We start from the raw sequence: 22,318 nt of genomic DNA on the forward strand, positions 1-22,318 counted from the left end.
GCAGATTTGAATGCAGGAAATAAAAAAAGGTCGAAAAAGTAAACAGAAAAAAGATGGAGAAGAGTAAAGATATACTAAAGATCCAGATCAAAAAGCAATTCCTGCATAAGATCTTGAAACTTACGAGAAACAAGAAGTAGCAGAAGAATCAGATCTTGAAATTTAAACCAAACTTATCTAGATAATATGCTCTATTAATACACTTAGATAACTTTGTTGAACAAAAAAAAAGTTGATAATGAAAAATTGCAAGATCAAATCAAAGTTTGAAGAAGAACCCAAACACATCTATACCATACTAACAATATATGGATAAAATGAAATACCTATGCATTCTTCTTTACAGAAAGGATAAATTTATTACATATTTACTATTATAATGCAAAGAGGTTATTTGGGGCCTTTTAACAGATACATCCCCACATTTTAAGAAAAAACGAAAATCAAACGAGGGCAGATTCGTCAAATGTGTTTCTTAAAAAAATAGAGGGACACAAATGTAATTCACATTGTCTCAATTTCGAGAAACAGATTCGATATTCAAAATTCAAAATTCAGATTCAATCCCTCTCCCTCTCAACCGGACTCTTTGTTATGCTCTCTACCATTTCAATCTAGATTCACAACACGGTAACGTTTTGGATTTATGAGTCGTAACAGTGGTTATTTTCTTCTTTCTTAAGATTATTCTTAACCATGTCTTTCGGATTGGAGTTTACTGTATACTTCTTACTCTGTATTCTTATATAAATTTACATTTTTTTGTTTCATTGGATTTTTGTTTTTATTTGAATACATATTGAATTATAAATCCTATGGTAAAGCCTTAAAACTTGGTCAGATGTATGTGCTTTTCATTCAAATGAATATCCACTTGAGGGTTATAATATCATAAGGTAATGTGCTTCATTAATAATTTGCCTTGCTTCATTAATAATGTGCTTCATTAATAATTTGCCTTGATTATTAATATCCTATGATGTAACACATAGGTTCGTTAATAATTTGCCTTGATTATTAACAAGGAGAATTATTACTACCTCCGTCCCTATTATAGAGGCGGAGAAGTTAAAATCTCGAGGAATAAGAAATTGTTTGGTTTTCATAAATTTTCATGTTTTTTCCTGTTTTTACCCTTTGTCTTATTCTCAATACAATTTCCAATACAACATAAATAAGGTTATATGGGTCAAAAGGTATCTTGAAATTAGAATTCCGTCTATTTAATGAGACTAGGAAAATCCAATATTCCGCCTATATAATAGGGACGAAGGGAGTAATAATCAAGGCAACTTGTCCCAAACTTGTTTCGAGGTTTCAAGACCCCTGACTTCACTTAAACCTCAGGTGTTAGAGTTGAGTTTAACCATTCTACTAGGAGAGAATATTGAGCTTCATAATCTGTGAAATCTGGATTTAGATCCTCACTGTCAGGGAGATTTCTGGTGGGTTTTTCTTTTGTTCCATCTATGAAACCAGTAAAACCATATCCTTTAAGGATAGGTTTGAACTGAGTTTTCCAAAGTAAATGATTTGTTCCTGTGTGTTTCAGGGTAACAAGATGATGTATCTGTATTTGACGCAGGCTATTTGTGTTGGCTGCCATTGAAGAATTTTTGGTACCAAGTTGGAAAAGGATTTTTGGTGAATACTTCCACGCTCAACTGGTGGAGATTACTTTGTTATTTATACTAATCTCAATTTGTTACAAGTTTTTCAAAGATGGACTTTGTTGAACACAACAACTTTGAAAACTTGAAAATAGCTAACTTAAAAGGAACTAGTTAAACGCTTGCGTCTTCATCTGACTGAGAGTCTTTTTAGGAACCGAAGTTGGTGTATGCTTAAACACTTTGCTTCTTCGATAGAGCTGACGCGATGAGTAAATTGTGGGAAGAACACAAAGAGGGGTTCTCTTACTAACAGAAAGACCAAAATTCTCAGTCATGTCAAGTTCCTCTATTTTTTCACCATAAGGAAGCTCCCAATTGAAGTGGTACAAGAGACTAGCAAGAGCAAACTCGACAACTGTGATGGCAAACGATATTCCAGGACACCCTCTTCTACCTGAACCAAATGGAATGAATTGGAAATCTTGACCCTTGAAATCAATTGGGTTGTTAATGAATCTCTCAGGCCGGAATTCTTCTGCGTCCTCCCATATGTTAGGATCTCTTTGGATAGCCCATGCATTGATGAAAACTGATGTATTTGGAGGGATATCGTAACCTGCTATCTGGGTTCCCTTAGTTGTTGCCCTAGGAATTAAATTAGGAAGAGAAGGATGTAGTCGCAATATCTCCTTCACAATACATTTCAAATAGGCCATTTGGTTAATGTCGTCTTCTTCTACCGTAGACTTCTTCCCCACAACTCTTCTCACCTCATCTTGTGCTTTCTTCATCACTTTGGGATTCTTTATAAGCTCTGCCATTGCCCATTCCATTGTTCTTGCTGATGTGTCACTTCCACCAATAAACATATCCTGTAGTGACAAAAGAATTTGGATTTAGCTGAAAACGTATTAGCTGTTCTATTTAAGAGACAAAGACACATAGAGCGAGAGATGATCTAACCATTAGTATTGCTTTGATATTATTACGAGAGAGATTTTTATAGTTCTCCTGAGAAAGGATAAGAATATCCGTCAAGTCTAGTTCATCACTGTCTTCTACCTGACCGTGATCAACTTCCGGTTTGGAATGACGAAGGAGATGGTCGTCAATGACTTGATCTAGAAAGGTATCTACTTCTTGAAACGCCTTCTCAAACTTATTAGATAGTCCGGTAACAACATCCATCCAACCAATAGAAGGAAAGAAATCACCAAAACTAAAAGCGTTAAACAACCCCAAAAAGTTGCTTGACATTTTAGGGAATCTGTTTCCATGAGCAGTTTCATACCTAACACCAAGTGCACACCTTGAAACCACGTTGTTTGTGAGAGTTAGCAGTATTTCGGTAAGGCTTAGTACCTGCGCACCGTCTTCCCTTGAAGAACATAATCTAGATATCTTCTCGATCACAATACCGACTTCTTCTACTCTCACATGCTTATATGATTGAACCCTTTTGACACTCAATAGCTCCACAACCGCAATCTTTTTCACTTGTCTCCAGTATTCACCATAAGGGGCAAGACCTATGTCAGTACATCCATAAGCAAGCGCTTTACCGGCGGTAAGAGCAGGTCTGTTTGCAAAGACAAGATCCTGGTTCTTCATTATCTCTTTAGCCATTTCTACAGATGAAACAACGAGAGTCGGAGATTGACCCAGGTGCAAGAACATTAAGGGGCCATACTTCTGAGAAAGATCTCGTAAGGATCTATGAGCTAATGTTCCTAGCTGGTGAAGGTTACCAATGATCGGAAACCTCGGTGGAGAGGGTGGTAAGTTATAAATATGGGTTTCTGTTGATGATGACCAAACTCCAAGGATCTTAAACAAGAAGAAAACTGTGAACAGAAGAACTGGAACTGAAACAAAGAAGAAATGTTTGTTTGGATAACAGTTGAACTGTTCTCCTACCCATTGCTGCAGAAATACAAGCACGGAAAGGAGATCCATTTTTTTGCCTTTGCAGTTGTTTAGCTAGAATCACGTTATAAAACCTATGAATATATCATCGTTTTATAGGGTTTTATCTAAAGATGAATGAATCAGCATGTTATTATTAATAAGTCAGTGTCATTGCGGTGTCTAATTAGAATCTTTTTTACTATTCTGAAAATTTGAACATGAAAAATCTTCTAAGCAAAAATGCTGGTGAAGTTTTGCAACTATTCTGAACCAATGAGATTGTAGATGTAATTTGTCACACATGCATAATTCAATGTATGTGATTGAAATTAATGGTTTTGCTGCTGTCTAATTAGGACCGCCAAGACCTAACTCCAAAGTTTGAAAAGAAATCTTATAGTTACAAAGAAGTTTGAATTTTCTCTGCTCATTCTCAATTTTGATGCGGCTTTCCATTTGGTCATTTTGATAAGGTGAATTGACCCTCTTAGAGCAACTGCAGTAAACCCAAATATTTGGTCCAGTGGGCTGGGGCAGTGGGATGGACTATCGATCAAAATTTGATCAAAGAGTAAAAACCAGACCAAATTTGGTCGGCGACCAAGACCAAACCAAAATATAGTCAGGCGTTTATATAATCTCCGCCTACATCACGGACGTTGATATAGTCTACGCCACTCATCAGGCACTCGTATAGTTAACGTCCAACGAACAGGCGTTGGTAAAATGTACGCCTGGATGGGGCGTTGGTTAAATGTACGCCCCGTCGGGCGTACGTAAAGTTAACGCGGGCAACAGGCGTTTATATAGTCAACGCCTAAAGTTTTAAAACTTTAGGAAATTTGCTTGGGGCGTTGTCTTTATCAACGCCCCATTTTTTATTTTTATTTTTTATTTTTGAACCCGGGCGAACGTATAATCTCCGTCCCACACACCAGGCGTTGTTATAGTTCACGCCCCATACCAGGCGTTATCTTTATCAACGCCCCATACCAGGCGTTATCTTTATCAACGCCCCATGTCAGGCGTAATCTTTATCTACGCTGGACGATGAAGCGGACTTTATATCAACGCGCGACCAAATTTACTCGTCACCCGCTACGCCACAGGACGGACTAAACCCAAGTTTGGTCTTTTTTTTTAGTCTTTGGTCTTTAGTTATACTCGCACCAATGTGGACGCTCTTAGCCGCCCACTTCTCTATCACACTCTTCGAATACTGTAATTCCAATTTTGTCTGTTATTGGCGAATGAAATGACGCTCTAAATCCTGTCAGTCTAGCTTCAGGTTCAAGGATTTACTTAGATACTTACAGTTTCTACGCCTAATTTGCCACAGATGGTGCATCATATCTAAGTTGTGTGAGGTGCGAGGTGAGGCGTGGCGCCTACACTACGAATCGTGCGCCTTGATCGCCTTTGACAACATAGCATCATATAACTCCAAGTTTGTTTGTTTGCTTGATACTACATTATACAATGATGTGTTACAGATTTTACATAACTTTGCATCAAAATCAAAAGATTTGTTGATCACAAAACACTAATTTGCCACCTTTGACACACAACCCTTGTTCCCCAACAGAATTAACCAACTTCCCATAACTATACCTCAATGGCATTCTCCCCAACACTTTATGAAACTCTCTAATACATTCACCTCTTCTTTTCCTGTGTTCTCTTCTTCTGCTACTCAACCCAACATTCCTCATCTCCATTTCACCATTCTCTTCATTCCTTGCATCACCATGATCTCTCAATCTCTTCGCTTCCACCAAAACCGGACCCGAATCCGCTTCGTCCGAAATCACAAAATTCATCAGAATATCTTCACAGTTCTTCATCTCATCGACATAATCCCTTAGCATTGTGATTTTACCGTCAGCACTGCAACTGTATTTCTCCAAATAATCCGTCTTCATGATCATGAGTTTGGTTAACATGATCGAGTATTTGTACGAATGGACCGTGTAAATCCACGATTTGAGGGACAAATCAAGGTCGTGGGATCTCGGAAAGAATCCGATGAGTTTATCGCGATTCGAATCCCATATCTTGAATGCGAATTCAAATGATTTCGTGTCGATTTCAATGTCGTCGTCGCAGATTGCGATGGAACGGGTGGTGATTTCGGGCCTGGGGAGGAATCTTGAGTTTAGTGAGTCTGTTGATTGGAGGAGTAATGAAATTGGTGCACCGCCGAAGTATGATGTTAGGTTCTGAGTGATTTGAGTTAGGGTTTCTGGTGGTGTTTTTGGGTTTCCCCAGAGGATTAGTACAGATGCGACGAAGGGTGAGGAGGAGTATCTGGCGGCGATGCGGCGGAGGAGATGGATACGTGATTCCGAGTAGCCGTTGATTAAAACTGTGATTTGATCTGATCTTAAGGTTTTTGGATCCGAAAATGTTTTTGAGTTACAAATTGGATTTATAGAATGAATCGAAGTTAAGAAACATGTAAAGAAGATGAAGAATAAGAAAATCTTAGCTGGTTTTCCCATTTAGTAAGGAGTTTCAGGCGGTGGTTGATGGCAGGGAGTCAGATTCCGGCGGAGTTGGTGTCTGTGGGTCAGGTATGATCGTAATTGTGGTGGTTTAATATTTGAAAGGATTTATTTCTAGTGTCATATTTGTAATTTAGTAGAAAAAGAAGTGCATTTCTGGGAATTGTTGGTTTATCCGCATTCTCATTTGTGAAAAACACAAGGAGAAGAGTTTTCAGTTTCTTTTGTGAATTTTTTGTTAATGGCGATTTCTATTCCCACCACTAAATTCAATTTGTTAAAACTACCGTCGTCTACTTATAGCTCTTCTCCGCAGTCGTCTTCGGTTCCGTTGGCAAGAAGGAATATATTCATCCCTCTACATTGCACTGCCAATCAACAACTGCAGGTACAACATTTTGCAATTCTTTTTTGAAAAATTCTTATCTTGCTTTGAATTGGAATATGGTAGTTTAGGTTGGACATGTAGCTCCGATATAGCATAGAATTTATTAGGCGTCACTTGGTTTACTGACTGAACACTTGTGAAATGAAACATAAGACAAATTGCATCAGTGCATATAGTACCAAAGCTTTTAGTTTAGTTTGGTTATAAAATATAAATACCGTACAGTTATGGGAGTCTTAGCTAGACATAAAACATTGTGTTAGTGGCGTTTGCAGAAGTCTCGAATGTTTTCTTAGCTGTTATTGTTTGAATTGAATTTTTTCTGTATTGTTGGTTGTTTGTGATTTAAAACAAGCATTCAGGTTATCAGATCATAGCTACTAGGTAGGCTTTTCTAGTTCTTCACATAGGTATATTTCCTGTTTCTTGCTTACTAGATGTGCACAGCAAGGATATAGGACATAGACTTGTCCTGGGAGTTGCACTTTAAAATAGGTTTTGAAACTGAAGATGGGACTATTTTGATGCTTTTGAGCATTGCGAATGGTTTGCTTGTCCTGCTGCAATATGTATATTCGAGACATAGAAGACATGGTTGGATGTCTTAATTTGGAGCATATCAAAGACGGAGCGCCTACAGACAAAATGGATAACTGTCCTGCTTCTAAATTCGCCGACGCAAGCCCTCTTCCCCCTTGGCTGATGGACATCAAATCTTTGGTAGTGGTAGCTAGCATATGGTGAGATGGTGGTGGTGGGAGGGGGTTTGCAATCATTTAAGGAAAGATAATTACAGTTAAAAAATCTAGGTATGCTGATTATTTTTGCTTCTGGAAGCATGAGGCTACTGAGATTCTCATATGGTTCTGAGCAGCAATTTTTGGAACTTAAATGGGGTCGGGAATGCAATTTTAGTTGTTTGTGCGAGTATATTTACATACCCAAATCTGTTTTTTAATTCTAGACTAAAAGAGTTGCATATAGTGACTCTCCAAGCTTTGACATTTTGTTTCTTTGCTTAACTGTTTCAACTTTTGTAGGAGGATATAGGAATTATGTGTGAACCATGCAGTGGGAAAGGATGGTTGCTTTGTGATTTCTGCAATGGGCAGAAGACCAACGTAAAAGCACAAAATAACCGAATCTACCGCCGCTGTCCATCTTGCAGAGCTGTAAGTCACTCCTGTTTTTTGGACCCTAAGCATGTGATTCTCTCCATATTTACCTTTTGTTTAGTTTCTTGTTGTCTCTTTGAGTCAAAACCTCAACGTTCCTTTTCCAAGGATTTAACAGAACATTTCTGTGATGCAGATTGGATATGTTTTATGTTCGAAGTGCAAAGTTTTCAAATGCGTTACCTTTCCAGACTTCAGTGACCTCGGTGATGAGGTCTGATCATCTTATTGTACCAGATATGTATAATTCTTGTTTTTCTATCTTTCTTCTTTTGTTCATGAGCATATTCCTGAAGGATGTAATGCTTTCTTTTTTAGTACGTATCAAGTATGATCAATCTTGGAACTGAGCTCTCCCCATTTGAAGTTGTCACTTTGACTCAAACAGCAAATTAATCTGATGACTTTGAATCGTCTCGGGGCCTTCAATTTCCCAAACTTGTCGTAGACGCAAATCTTTTGAATGACGGACGTCTACAACATTACTGAAAAACCGCCATCATTTATGGATTTTGGAGAAAAATGCAAAATCATGTGGTGGTGGGTTGGGAAGCTAAACAGACTGACATGAGAATCTCTGATTAGTCAACCAAAAACTTAACACCAGCAGCAGGATTACTCGCCAGATCTCCCACCCACTTACCCCGCAAAACACCAGGTTCTTTTGCATCATCATGTCGGTGATATTGCCTATAAATTATCTTCTTCTTCTACATCTTTAGATTCAGATCGGCATGTACATTAATGGAACTTGTTTACTATATGAGATTATAGCTTGATTAGAGAGACAGAGAGAGGGAGACGTTGATCAGAGGATGAGTCTTGCCGAGGTTCATTGCGTCTCTACAACAAAAGTTCATCCAGCAAGTTACATCGAAAAATCTGAAGATGGTAGTAGTAAGCGGATTGATCTGAATCCATGGGATCTAGCATTTCTTAGAAGGCCATACATGCAAAGGGGTCTTCTCTTCACTAAGCCACAATCAATAATATCCAAGCAAGAAGAAGAAGAAACAAACAATAATGTTATGAATAACATGATAAGTCATCTTAAAACTTCATTGTCCAATACCCTTGATCATTTTTATCCTCTAGCTGGTCGTCTTGGTATCGAAAAACATGAGGATGACAACAAAATCTCAGTCTACATCAACTGCAACTCTGAGGGTGCAGAGTTCATCCATGCCACTGCAGACATATCCATTGACAACATCCTCTCTCCAATCTACACTCCTCAAAGCATAATAGATTCGTTTTTTACCCTCCATGGGGTACTAAACTACGAAGGTCAGTCACATCCTTTGCTTTCTATTCAGGTAACTCAACTACTCGATGGCGTATTTATAGGGTACATCACTTTGGCATTTCATTAATTCATGTCATTTCATTAAACTGGTAGCTCTGGGAAATATTATGGAATAACTACTGTGTGTCCAGGATCAGTGGAAGTATTGATATAGAAATCTGCCTTCCAATTGAGATTTTTACGGCCATGGAGAAAGATACAGGATTCATGGAAGCTTTCTCGTGTTAACCTTTTCTTTCTTTTTTAAGTTCAAGATGATGATGTCTTCATTTTTCAGCTACATAGACGGAAAGGCTCTCTGGTGGTCTACCCCGGTGCAACCTTATCACCCATCAGATCATTGTTTATGGTGAGTGCTATTCCTGAGCATCGGTTATCCAACATTGGTGGAAAATACCAGTATTTTCTGCGAGAACAGTTTATAATGTAGGCAGCACAACGGAAAATTTCTTAAACCACAATGTCTTAAATAAACCAGCACATAGAAATTCGAAACGAAAACCCACCACAGGTAAATCCTAATGATGCACACTTCTGACGAAAATGGTTAAAAAACTTTTAAAGTAATTATACTTGACAAACGAAATTGAAACTAAAACCCACCATGATTATATATGCGCGCGGTTGAAGTTGTAGCTAGCTAGTTGCTCGCCGTCCTTGAAGATGCCCCTTTATTTCTCCACCCGCTGCCATTAGCAAAGACACCAGATCGTCCACATAACGCGCTTGTGGTTGCCCCTTTATTTCTCCACCCGCTGCCGCCACCAAGAGTGTATACGTGTATATCTCCTATACTAGAAAGTAGGCCTATATATGTGATTCTGACAACCTTGTACTCGTTGGTTTGCGGACTGTAACCAAAGCGAATATGTAGGCGGTATCTTCTATCAGCATCCAGGTACTCGTTAAATCCTTGAAGATGCGAGCATTCTCTGGTAATGGGATTACAGATATGGATTGAATCTGGGAAGGCGCTCTTCCTAGGTTTATCTAAACAAATCAAACCATGGCAAGAACCAGCTAGAGAACCCGTGCGGCACTTAGGGGGTTCAATGGGAGGGTGATTGATCAAGTTAATTTTTCTTGGAAATGTTGGAATGCACTTCTGGTCGTGATAAGTACTATCAGTTCCCTCGTTATATTCTCCATAGTAAAGCTGTTGAACACTATTGTTTTTATCGACTTCCCCAAGTAATATTAACATAAAACCTAGATTTACCTTCGAACCTGCAGCCCCATTGTTATAGTTGTTGTGATCATGATCCAGCTCGGGTAATTGTTGACGCTGCAAGTGCATATCAGCAAAATTCTTGTTAAGTGATAAGAGAATTTGCCATGTTTTGCAAACTCGTTTGCATTCTAGAACTGTTTCTGCTGGTACTCCAGAAAATATTTCTGTTGCTATCTCTAATGGGAGATCATCCATGAGATGTGCCGATTTTCTTTTCTTTTTCCCCCAATCTGTACCACTGAGCTGTATAGATAGCTGGTTGTACAAAGTTCGTATATCCTAAATCGCCCTTAACAGCAGTGGACCAGTGGTCAATGTTTGAACATGAAGTTTTGTGAAGAGGGCCCAGAAGCTTTTCAGCCCAGTAGGTCCTAGATAAATAACAACGATTTTTTAGGGACCATCGTTTTTTTTTTGGGACCATGGTTTTATTTTGGGTAAAAAAATTAGAAGTAAATCTATGTCACCCCTTATCTAGATATTTATATTAATACCTAAATTACCCTCCTGATTGATTTTGGTTAATGATTAGTTAGTGTTAATAATAGTTAGTGTAATGATCAGTGAGATGATTAAGTAAAGATAATTAGTGAGATTAAAAAATCAGATGGTTTTTCTTTAAAAGAAGTAGAATTATTGAGAGAGTAAAGTTAGAGAAGATGAAGAAGGAAAACATGAAAAACGATAGATTTTACCAACCACAACCGGAGGAAGGGTATTTGGGTACCCAGGTATACTTCAAGCTTAAATAATGTTGGTTGAATTGCTCCAAATTTTCAAAAAAACTGTAAATTATTAGAGTAGATTTGGTATTGTTCGATTACCTTATGTGAAGAACAGGTTACCGAACTCATCTGAATGTGTAGTTCGGTTACTTCTTCCAAACCCGCAAGTTACCGAACTCGCTTTTTATTGGAGGTTTTAGTCGTTCGATAAACAGACATGTTACCGAACTTTGTTTATAGGATTTACAGAGTAATGTTCGGTTGGTTCGCAAACTTTAACCCAACAACATATTTAACCGAACTCCACATGTATGGAATTAGTGAAGAGTTCGGTTTGTCAAGATTTTTTGCGAACAAACCGAACAAAGTAGGCAAAGTTCGGTTAAATCATAACTCAGCATAGTGGGAAAAATAACACAGTTCGATTACATTGTTTTTTTTTTTTTGTATTATGGGTAGAGTTCGGTTACTAACTAGTTTTAGAATTTTTTGCGAACCAACCGAACACAATATATTGGTTTTAAATGAGGAGTTCGGTTAAAACTATTTTTTGCAAACCAACCGAATACAATATATTGGTTTTCAATGAGGAGTTCGGTTAAAACTATTTTTTGCGAACCAACCGAACTCGGAGTTCGGTTACGAAAAAATAAATTCGTGATAACCGAAGTGTTCTTCGTGTTCTTAGTTTCAAAATGTTCGGTTACAAAACTAGTTTTTTTAAAACTATTCCTAACCGAACATGCCACTTTAACTTCCATTTAAACCATATTTTAACGATTTCTACTTAATTTACCCAATCATTTGATGATTTCTACTCAAATTACCCTTTCAAAAATCGAATTAAAAACGATTGATGGGTTTTTCAATCGAACGAGGATCGTCAAGGAAAGAGAGAAGAAGAAGAGAATATTTTTTTTTTCAACACTAAAAAAATTCGATTCCCCTCCAATTTTTTTTTGATTTTGATTTTGGTTAATAGATTCATTTGGATTAGATGTATATGATTAGATTTATATAGTTATTAGGTTAGTTTTAATTTAAATTAAAATAAAGGGTAAATGCGTATTTACCTAACATTAGGACACCCCTTATAAGTATAGAGAGGTTGACCTAATAAGACCATGGTCCCAAAAAAAACCATGGTTCCTAAAAATTCGTTCTTTATGAATTCAGTACTTGGGCTTGTAACACTAAGTGACTGTTGGAATTCCATATAAAGCCCAGCGAGTACGGATATGAATTTGGCAAGCTAAGGGAGAGGCATTTCAGGTATATATTGCGTTATTTAACAATGATAAATTAGCATGAACATCTTTTGCAGGGAGAGCTGCGCTGGATATGCACTGCAATGTGCCAGGATTCATTTGAGCAATTATATACATGTCGCCATCGCATGTAGTCTTTGTCTTGTTAATTCTTCAACAAGTTGAAAATTAAGAGGGGGCGATGTTTGTATCCTATTAAATAGCATACGCGCGTACCGCACAAACTATTTAATATCGGTAATTCGTGAGTTTATTGAGGAAATCCGCAGGGCTTATTGAGGAAGCCCAACCGGACTTATTGAGGAAGTCTGGAGGTTTATTGAGGAAACCAATCCGTGGGTTTATTGAGGAAACCCACAAGGCTTATTGAAGAAGCCCAACCGGACTTATTGAGGAAGTCCGGAGGTTTATTGAGGAAACCAATCCGTGGGTTTATTGAGGAAACCCTCAGGGATCCCAACCGGATTTATTCAGGAAGTCCGGAGGCATGGGTTCATTGAGGAAACCCACAGGGCTTATTGAGAAAGCCCAAAGGACTTATGTGAAAAAAAAGTCATTTTTGAGATAGATACAAATCTTGAAGAGATAATTATGGATCTTCCAAGATAGATACAAATGTTGTGGGGATGTACACAAATCTTGAGAAGATATTAAGGATCTTCCAAGATTTACTCAAATCCTATGAAGATAGACAAAGATCTTCTATGATATACTCAAATATTGACAAGATATATAAAGATCTTTCAAGATAGATAAGTATCTTCAGGGATAAGTACAAATATTGGAGGTTATTATGGATAAATACAAATCTAGGGTTACTATGGAACCAAATCAGGATTTTATGCCTATAAATAGAGGCTAAAATCCAACTCAAAAGGTACACAATTTCTATTGCTTTTCTCCACAACTTACTTGCTTAGAACTCTTGTTGATTTTAGCATCGGAGTGTCTTTGCATCTACCCCCACCACTTTTCATCAACAATTCTTTGGAGATTTTAATCAACGGCAGCGATTGGATCATCTTACACACATCTCGAAGATTGTTGGGGTGATTAATTTTTGCACCAACAAGGTGCAACACATTTTTGATGTTGTAGTGTACCTTCTTGTACACTGGTTATGTTGTAGTGTACCATCTTGTACACTGGTCTACTAAGTAAAATCTATGAAGTCCATGTGTTGTAAATTCAAAATCCATACGGTAAATTAAGGAAAACCAAATCAATGAAGTAAACATTTATGTTTACAAAAATTGAGCAACAAAAATAGAAGACTCATATAAATTACACTAGATTTTCACTAAAATAGGTTTATCATGTTCTCTCCTGTTGATTTTCGAATATAAAATCGCCGCCCATCTTTTAATAATTACAATAAAAAAAATTCAATAATTCATATCTTTTGATTAATCATCTTAAGGTTAACAAATAAGTGCAAAATTTAACAAAAGAAATCCAAAGAAGTCAAAATAATAAGAGAACTTACCAGATCTGTTCTAATGGTATTTTTCTTTCGTGCAGTTAATGAGATATGAAAAAATCGAATTAAATGATGAAGATCGGTAAGGTACTCGCAGTTTCAAAAGAAAAATCAGATGTAGAAATTAGGTTAACTTTTAGACGTTCTAGTCTATATTCAGAAGAAAATCAAAAGATTAGTAAAACGTACATAAACTCCTGCATCAACTGAGATAATCTTCTGCTACTAGATGTACAAAAACACGTTCTCTTGATGGTTAAAGATTTTTAGATTAAATGTGAAAATGGGAATGAAGAACTTGCCTCTCTTTCTCCCTGCAAATCTCAACATAAATCGCCTCTTTTTCTCTCTGTAAATTTCATCCAAGTTCTCAGATCTAATCTAAAAGAAAATAAAAAACAGAGTCGTGTTTGGGATTAAACAATGAGAGGGTATTTTAGGTAGTAGAGAAACTTGGATCGGTTTCCATTTGGACTAACTCGTCTAAAAAAGGACTAAATTGTTCCCGGTTTTGTAAATGTGGACTAGCGAGTCCTAGGCCTAAGGACGCTGGACTAGAGTGTCCAAAGCCCACAAACTTTGGGACTAAACGTCAATTTCTACTTATCTTAACTTCTGACCAGCTCAATACCCATGCCTTCTCTGTCTTCTCAGCATAACCTATTTCATCCCTATCTTTTCCAGCAAAGTCCACAAAAGAAAACTCTCTTCCCAACTCGATCAATAATCATCACAAGCAATAATCAGTCATCATTGTCAGCATATAATAGAGAACCAAGATCCCTGTTTTAGTTGAGCTCGGAAAAAGATAAAACCCGTGCTCAACTCCATCACCGTTATCAACGATAATATATTCATCATGTCCATCAATGTCAGCAATCCAACTTGGCATTCATTCCCTTGTTTCTAACCCTTCTCTTCTGCCTTCGTAAACATTTCTTATACCTTCGTACGTTTATATATCGATAACCAGTCATCAGGCCATATATCACCGTCTTGACGAACTGAAGAGGAAGAAGATAACTCGAATGGGTGTATTTTAGAAATATTTCAAAAAAAACGGGTGTATTTTAGAAAACACATTATCAAATGGGTGTATATTAGAAAAAGCCCCAATTAAGAAGATGGCAGCCTTGAGACGAAATGTTGATGCCTTTAACATCATTTGAATTCCAGCCTCCCCCTAGTAACGGATTCGGCTTCCTTTAACAATTCATTTGCAACTTGACTGCCCTTAACATAGTGGATGCCCCTTAGCGTAAAAGGAGGTGGCAATAACACTTTCCTGTAAAATGGCCATTCTGCCTTTTTAGCCTTCCAAGTTCTTGGTTTGCGCATACGAGCTCAGAATGACTCTGTTCTTTCGCCATTGACTTCGTTTTCGCATCCTCCTCTACAAAATGAAAAGTAGAAATCTTTTACTTTAACAAGTTCCACTTGTTCTTTGTCACTTCTAATTAAGTGTCAATTCACTTCTTTTGGATGATTCGCCTAATAAAACACAAATAAGAGAAAACAAGCGTAATATACAATATTTTGCAAGAAAACCAACAAATTAACATGGAATTGACACGAAATAAATGTGAAATATGCACTTATCATTAGTGTAAAGGGGCGTCAACAAACATTACTAATTAAAGGAGGAATGGACATTTTCCTCTCTTTCTTCTCATAAATACTAATTAAAGGAGGATTGGACATTTTCCTCTCTTTTTTCTCATAAAAATTGTCTTAATTAAGAATGTTTCGATTAACCTCTGGATAGTTAAAAGTAGCAACAAGAGTCCGTCAATGGTTGGTCAGAACAGAGGAACATTAATTCTCTTGGAACATATTGAAAAAGTGGGGGTCCAACAACCACACCCAATATTTCGCTTGGAAATCTGTATGGACTAACTCCAATATACTTTTAAGAGAATCAACTAGACATTCAGAATCAATCTTATTAAAAGTATAACAAAGGGTTATATCTCACTTTCTCGATTCAATACTTACGCAAGCAAATAGAAATCTGCGAGTCTTATTGAATACAAGAGAAATCACTTGAACGGTACCAAAGACCAATGTTCAAGGATCAATCAATTTCAATCAACAACCAAAGGTTGGATTTCCTAATTGATTGATTCAACGCACAACCTATGATATTTCAATTATATAACAAAATATAATGCAGAAAATAAATAACACAGACGTCAGAAGTTTGTTAACGAGGAAACCGCAAATGCAGAAAAACCCCGAGACCTAGTCCAGATTGAACACACACTTTATTAAGCCGCTACAGACACTAGCCTACTACAAAATAACTTCGTTCTGGACTGTAGTTGAAACCCAATCAATCTCACACTGATTCAAGGTACAGTTGCGCTACCTACGTCTCTGATTCCAGCAGGATACTACGCACTTGATTCCCTTAGCTGATCTCATCCACAAATAAGAATTGCTACGACCCAAAGTCGGAGACTTTAATAAACAAATCTGTATTACACAGAATAGTCTACGGTAATAGATAAATCTGTCTCCCACGGAAATACCTATGAGCTTTTGTTCCATCTTTTGATAAATCAAGGTGAATAGGAACCAATTGATAACCCGGACTTATATTCCCGAAGAACAGCCTAGAATTATCAATCACCTCACAATAATCTTAATAGACTAGCGAAAGATGATATTGCAGAATCACAAACGATTAGACGAAGGTGTTTGTGACTTCTTTTATATCTTTCCTATTGGAGAAATCAATCTCAAGCCAATCTTACGATTGTACTCAAATACGATAGAAACAGCAAGACCAGATCACGCAACTACAGAGAAAATAGTTGGGTATGGCTTCAAAATCCCAATGAAGTCTTCAAGTCCTTAACCTAAAGGGTCTCGATAATAAACCTAAGGTTAAAGGAGAAACGACTCTATTTAATACAACTAGTATCACACATGAGGTGTGGGGATTATGTTTTCCAGTTGCTAGAGTTCTCCTTTATATAGACTTTCAAATCAGGGTTTGCAATCAATGTTAGATTAGTAACAAAGCATCCAATATTCAGCGTTAGATGAAAACTTGATTAGATTCAAGCTAATATCTTTCTACCATTCGACCGATACTTAGCTTGTTACACACAAATGAAATGCACGTTTTAGGTTTGTGTAACCATACCCAAACATGTACATTAGTTGGTTCAACAATAGTTAACCAAATGGTTAGCCATATGAGCACTTTCATATCAACCATATTCTTCTTTACCACAACTAGTTGAAATGACTCAAATGAACTAGTTAGAGAGTTGTTCAATTGCTTAGATCTTATAGAAGTATACAAGACACAATCGAAGCAAAAACGATTTGATTTACTCGAATCAATTCATGAACTTTATATCCACAGTTTTCAATTATTCATTGCTTAGTTTATATAAGTTTGAGTTCACGAATAACCGTTTTTAGAAAATAACCAACCTAAGTACGCGGACTGGTACGCGGACTTAATTACCCGGAATAAGTTTCTTTTCAGTTCACAAACTCCAACAGATTTTCACGAGACATGAACTTCCGATGGTGCGCGTACTGGTACGCGGAATTTAGTTCCGGTTTTCCTGAGCAGCAAAGTACGCATACTTTGGTTCAAGGAATAAGGACTTATACACATATGTGTTACTACACAATGTTTATATCCTTCCAAGGTTACATATTCTAAACTCTCATTTCAATCATTGAAACATTCTTAGAGGACGTTATATAGTTGTTATTCACAAACCATTTTTCGTCAAAGCCATTTTAAAGAAATTGAAACTAATATGACTTTTGTCACTAGTAAAGATGAACTTGGCCAAAGAAAAAGCTTTCCAACACATATTTCTAGAAATAGATAAGTGAGATAAACTCGGCTCGAAATAGCAAATGTGTATAATCATAGTTTATATAGAAATACGACTTTTGTCTCAAGATAGGAGATAGAGTAGATAGACTTTTGAGTGATAAATAAGTTCAAGTCTCCACATGACTTTTAGTCGATGAAGTTCCACAAGTTCCTTGAGTAGTTCTTCGTCTTTGTATGATGATCGCCATGGAGTCTTGAGCTCAACTACACTTTTTATCCTAGTCCGAGACTTAGATAATAGTAGAATATAAATCAAGACTTATAGTTTTGATCACTAACATTGACAAACATGCTTGAGATAGCAACGCATGCGAGTTCGACCGAGCAGTGCTCTAACAATCTCCCCCTTTGTCAATTTTAGTGACAAAACTATCAATACATATGGAATACAAAATAAATAAATAAACTTTGTAGCTTCTCTTCCACATGTCTGATCTTCTTGGTTCTTCAACATTACTCGAAATCTTCGTCACTTCCAAGTACACCAATGATTCCAAAGGTTGTAAGTTTATCATCGTCGTTGTTGAAAATCCGTATCTATAACATTGAGAAAATAAGAACTCTCAATCATTGTTACAAAGTGTCATAGTATTATTACACAACATCAAAGTTCAATTGTATCACAACTTCGACAATAATATTATGGTGATATGTATCACTCCCCCTTAGTCAATACTCCATCTCACATGGAAACCACCCCCTTTACATAATGATCCAAAAACCATATGTATTTGTAGTGTGAACTACACATTTTCTCCCCCTTTTTGTCAATAAAATTGGCAAAGGTACGAAAAATAATGGGATCCTAATGAAATTCAATGGAGACATTTCATGACCAAAAGCAAGCGCATATCAACTTTTTAGATGCAATCATAAAGTCAAAGCTAAATGCTTTCATCAAGGAGTTTATAAAGATACAAGATAACCCCTATAATATTCCACAGCCGCACTCTCCCACAAAGATTTGGCAATTAAACACAAGTTCAATTAAGTACTCTCCCCCATAAAATGTCGTTCCCGAAAGAACAACTATAGCGAACTTAATTTCACAAGAAAAGAAGGATTTCTTTGGACATAACAAATCACATACGAATATGAATTTGAATCCAAAAATACTCAATTAAATTAACCACAAGAAAGCCCATGACTAATTTAATCGGAAATGCTCAGCATAAGAGAACTTACGGAGCAACAACTAAAAGAACCAAAAGAGAATGATTATTTTAGTTGGCTATGCTTGACATAGGGAACCTTACGGAGCAACAACTAAGTTAATCATAAGAGAATGATCAACCCAGTCGGTTGTGCTCAACATAAGAAACCTTATGGAACAAACACAGTATATGCACAAAAATGTGGATCGGAGATCGACCAAATACTGCGGAATATGCAAGGATTCATCCTATTTTCCATCATTATTTGCACAATGACATACAATAGACATAATCCTCATAAACAAGAGTTTTATCCTTTCTTCCATCAAAATATGACATAAAAGGCTTTAACTTTTGTAATGTCAAAAGTTCATTCATTCTTTTATCAATACATGCATATTGACATACAAAAGACTTAACTTTTGACAAAGTATGGGACAATCATAGTTCAGGACGCAAACACACATATCCCATAATATATTTGCAATATATAAAATCATAAAGATTAATACTGCAAAAATCATCTTCCAAACAATTTTTAAAATTTAACCAAATAAACCTAAAAAATAATGAAGATGAAAACATTGGACATAGCTATGTGTAATCACAATAATGGATATCCCAAAAACTAGTTATTCTTCTTAGAATATAAGAAATAAAATTCCCATAAGAAGATTTACTAGATGTTAAGACCTTTGAAGAATGTTTATCGTCCCCGAACTCCTTTTCGTCAACAGCCATTGGGACATAAGGTTAATTAAGATAGGAGTTGATATCAATAAACCTTCTTGACGGTTGTCGAACCAGGGCTTTCTGAATCTCATGAGTCTTAAGCACAAAAGCCTTTATCTGTTGAATCTCCTTCCTTGTCTCCTGTAACTCTTCAAGAACATCAGAAAACTTCTGAGAATTTGAAGGAACAACTCTTGGCTTCCTCACATTCATTCTTTTTCTTTTCAAAGTTGAAGGTATCAGATATTTCTCTTTTTCCTTCATGATTGATGGCTTAACAATCATATTAACCTCTTTTCCATCAGACGACATGATGCTTGGAGTATCCATAAGAATATGGGTTTGTGAGAGGAAATCACAATTTAAACTCAACAAGTAGTCTTGGAAAGAGTTTCAGAGAAGGAAAAAGGAATGTAGGTTACGCAACCTTTAATAGATTCGTGCACCCACAACTCTGAACCCTAGAAAGAGTAGAATCATCGAGAATAACCCTCATTTATTGATAGATAGGGATTTAAAAAAAAAAACTAAGAAAAGAAGAAAAAAAACTTTTCCTAAAGCCTGAGAGGTACACAACCTTGTCTCTTTCGATCAGGCACGTGAGAAAAGATACACAAAACAACACAATAATGTTGTGTCTCGGTGAACAACAATCTATCCACCATGTTCCTTTTGAGAGGAATCCATAGGCCTCTGTCTATCAAAAAAATTGGACCATACTTTCTTTTCTAATTGTCTTGTTTTATCCTTGGAAACTAACTTCTTAGACGAAGATGAAATCTTACATACCTCAGCGGTCTTTTGAGGAAGTTTAAGCTTTCTTGCTAATCGATTTGCTCTTCGTTGAAGTTTTCTGACATGTATCAATTTCTGTTTGTACTTCTAACACTTTGATAGTTCATGACCTTTGAGTGAACAATATGAGCACGTCAATCTTGGATATAATTCAGGCATCTGATATGTGCAAGCTGCTAAACACACAGTGGTACTTGAAACGTCATACACAGAGTTTCCAATAGAATGGTCAATTCTATCTAGATTTGTTGAGTTTTCTTCTGAAAGAATATCGAGATTGGTGTATGTATTGTTGAAAATATAAAAATCAATAATTTCACACAGAAGTGCAACACTTGATTTTTCGTCTTCATTAGAGTCATAGTTGTCAGATATTTCATCAAGAGTTGCAGCAAGACCTTTGTTCCCCATGTATTTCTTTCGATTTGGACACTCATTAACAAAATGACCAAAACCTTTACACTTAAAGCAATGAGGCATATCCTCGTCATCAGTTTCATCATTATCCCTATTTTTATGAGGAACACGATTATGAGGTTTATCTGATGACTTGGGTTTATCTCTGGAGAACCATTTACTTCTCTTCAACAGAAGATCCCTAAACTGTCTTGTGATCAACGAGACTGACTTGTCAAGATCTTCATATGATGAATCGGCCTTAGAAAGATCATCTTCAGAGATGTACACACTTTTACTTTTATCAAGTAATTTAGTGTTCCTTAGTGCTTTGAAAGCAACATCCTTGCTAGACTTGGACGTATGCTCATGATGAAAGATCTTTAGCTTCCCAACCAGCGTATTTCTGGATAGTGTTGCGAGATTATTCCCTTCAACGATGGCATGCTTATTAGAATCGTATCTAGATGGCAGCAATCTGAGAATTTTCATCAAAATGTCCTTTTCAGGAATGGTCTTACCCAATGCAAAAGATGCATTAACAATTTCATACACTTTGTGATTAAACTCATCAAATGTTTCTTCATCTACCATGCGAAGGTTTTGAAGCCTAGCTTCTTTCTCACTGATATTTCCTTCAAATATGGTTTCTAAGATATCCCAGGATTCTTCAGACTTAGTGCACGTAGTCACACGGTGGTGAAGATCTAGGGTAATGGAATGTATGATAGCATCCAAGCCGTCAGAATTTTACTTTGCAGCAAGAATTTCCTCTGGACTATATCTACCAATATCCTTTGGTATAGATACATCGCCCTTCTGTATTAACCGGAGGATCATAGCCATTAACAACACGTACCCATGTTTGAAAATCACGAGCTTGAAGAAAATCGCGCATAACAATTTTCCACCATAAGTAGTTTGAGCCATCGAAGACTGGTGGTACGTTTATGGAGATAGAATTTTTGTCCATAGAGTCAGATCGCTACAAACACAGACTTATAAGGTCTTTAAACGTGTTTTCCTGCTCTGATACCAATTGAAAAGGCGGGGGTCTAACAAGCGCACCCAATATTTCGCTTAGCAATCTGTATGGACTAACTCCAATATATTTTTAAGAGAATCAACTAGACAGTCTGACTCAATCTTATTAAAAATATATCAAAGATATATATCTCACTTTCTCGATTCAATACTTAGTCAAGCAAATAGAAATTTGCGAGTCTTATTGAATACAAGAGAAATCACTTGAACGGTACCAAAGACCAATGTTCAAGGTGAAAAGGCGAGGGTACCCAAGTATACCTCAAGCTAAAACTTTTCCTACCTATAAGTCCTTTCTCCGAAAGTAATTATCTATGGACTGATTCGATACAATGCGACTAATCGATTCACACTTCGCGTGATCTTCTATGGATACGATATCGAGATAATACAACAACGAAGTATGTTTACTTGATAAAAAGTTTCGAAATTAACAAAACACAATAGGATTGCTTATCAAGTAAGTAGGAATTAGCGTTTGTGTAATTTACTTTAATTATAATAAAACAATTATAATACGGAAATATAAAGTAAATGACACAACAATATTTTGTTAATGAGGAAATCGCAAATGCAGAAAAACCGCGGGACCTTGTCCAGAATTGAATACTCTTAGGATCAAGCCGCTACACAAAATTAAACTTAACTTTGTATAGTTGAGACCAAGTAACTAAACCTATAGTTCACCTAGTTCCATCTGTATTCCCACGCCTCCAACTTATGAATAAGTC

At 36.6% G+C, this 22,318-nt stretch overlaps 4 protein-coding genes across 6 annotated transcripts; 1 reads left to right on the forward strand and 3 right to left on the reverse strand.

The window, feature by feature from the left end:
* Positions 1 to 1,650: 1,650 nt before the first annotated feature.
* Positions 1,651 to 3,589, reverse strand: LOC113362173 (cytochrome P450 71A1-like). Its single transcript, XM_026605136.1, has 2 exons — positions 2,577 to 3,589; positions 1,651 to 2,485 (listed from the first exon to the last, which is right to left on the reverse strand). Exons 1-2 carry the CDS (start codon positions 3,567 to 3,569, stop codon positions 1,781 to 1,783), a joined length of 1,698 nt encoding a protein of 565 aa, XP_026460921.1. The 5' UTR covers positions 3,570 to 3,589; the 3' UTR covers positions 1,651 to 1,780.
* Positions 3,590 to 4,959: 1,370 nt separating this feature from the next.
* LOC113358793 (glycosyltransferase family protein 64 C3-like) lies at positions 4,960 to 6,088 on the reverse strand. Its single transcript, XM_026602476.1, has one exon. It carries the CDS (start codon positions 6,020 to 6,022, stop codon positions 5,039 to 5,041), a length of 984 nt encoding a protein of 327 aa, XP_026458261.1. The 5' UTR covers positions 6,023 to 6,088; the 3' UTR covers positions 4,960 to 5,038.
* LOC113358794 (uncharacterized acetyltransferase At3g50280-like) lies at positions 5,961 to 10,074 on the forward strand. Of its 3 annotated transcripts, XM_026602480.1 has the most exons (5): positions 5,961 to 6,094; positions 6,342 to 6,413; positions 7,454 to 7,585; positions 7,725 to 7,802; positions 7,907 to 9,045. In XM_026602480.1, the coding sequence occupies exons 1-5, from the start codon at positions 6,050 to 6,052 to the stop codon at positions 7,982 to 7,984; spliced, it is 405 nt and encodes a 134-aa protein (XP_026458265.1). In that variant the 5' UTR covers positions 5,961 to 6,049; the 3' UTR covers positions 7,985 to 9,045. The 3 variants fall into 3 exon arrangements, with proteins under 3 accessions (XP_026458265.1, XP_026458262.1, XP_026458264.1); XM_026602477.1 differs by lacking the exon at positions 5,961 to 6,094 and adding an exon at positions 9,172 to 10,074 and having other exon boundaries at positions 6,119 to 6,413; positions 7,725 to 8,904; XM_026602479.1 differs by lacking the exon at positions 5,961 to 6,094 and having other exon boundaries at positions 6,125 to 6,413.
* LOC113360724 lies at positions 9,535 to 10,320 on the reverse strand. Its single transcript, XM_026604195.1, has one exon. It carries the CDS (start codon positions 10,318 to 10,320, stop codon positions 9,535 to 9,537), a length of 786 nt encoding a protein of 261 aa, XP_026459980.1.
* Positions 10,321 to 22,318: the final 11,998 nt, after the last annotated feature.

This window comes from Papaver somniferum, chromosome 3 (genome assembly GCF_003573695.1).
Source record: "Papaver somniferum cultivar HN1 chromosome 3, ASM357369v1, whole genome shotgun sequence".
NCBI lineage: Eukaryota > Viridiplantae > Streptophyta > Magnoliopsida > Ranunculales > Papaveraceae > Papaver > Papaver somniferum.

Coding starts and splice junctions, on each gene's coding strand:
- LOC113358793 (XM_026602476.1), bottom strand. CDS start 6,022: ATGGGAAAACCAGCTAAGATTTTCTTATTCTTCATCTTCTTTACATGT.
- LOC113360724 (XM_026604195.1), bottom strand. CDS start 10,320: ATGGATGATCTCCCATTAGAGATAGCAACAGAAATATTTTCTGGAGTA.
- LOC113362173 (XM_026605136.1), bottom strand. CDS start 3,569: ATGGATCTCCTTTCCGTGCTTGTATTTCTGCAGCAATGGGTAGGAGAA. Junction 2,486..2,576: donor ATATCAAAGCAATACTAATG/GTTAGATCATCT, acceptor TTGTCACTACAG/GATATGTTTATTGGTGGAAG.
- LOC113358794 (XM_026602477.1), top strand. CDS start 8,404: ATGAGTCTTGCCGAGGTTCATTGCGTCTCTACAACAAAAGTTCATCCA. Junction 8,905..9,171: donor ATCCTTTGCTTTCTATTCAG/GTAACTCAACTA, acceptor TTCATTTTTCAG/CTACATAGACGGAAAGGCTC.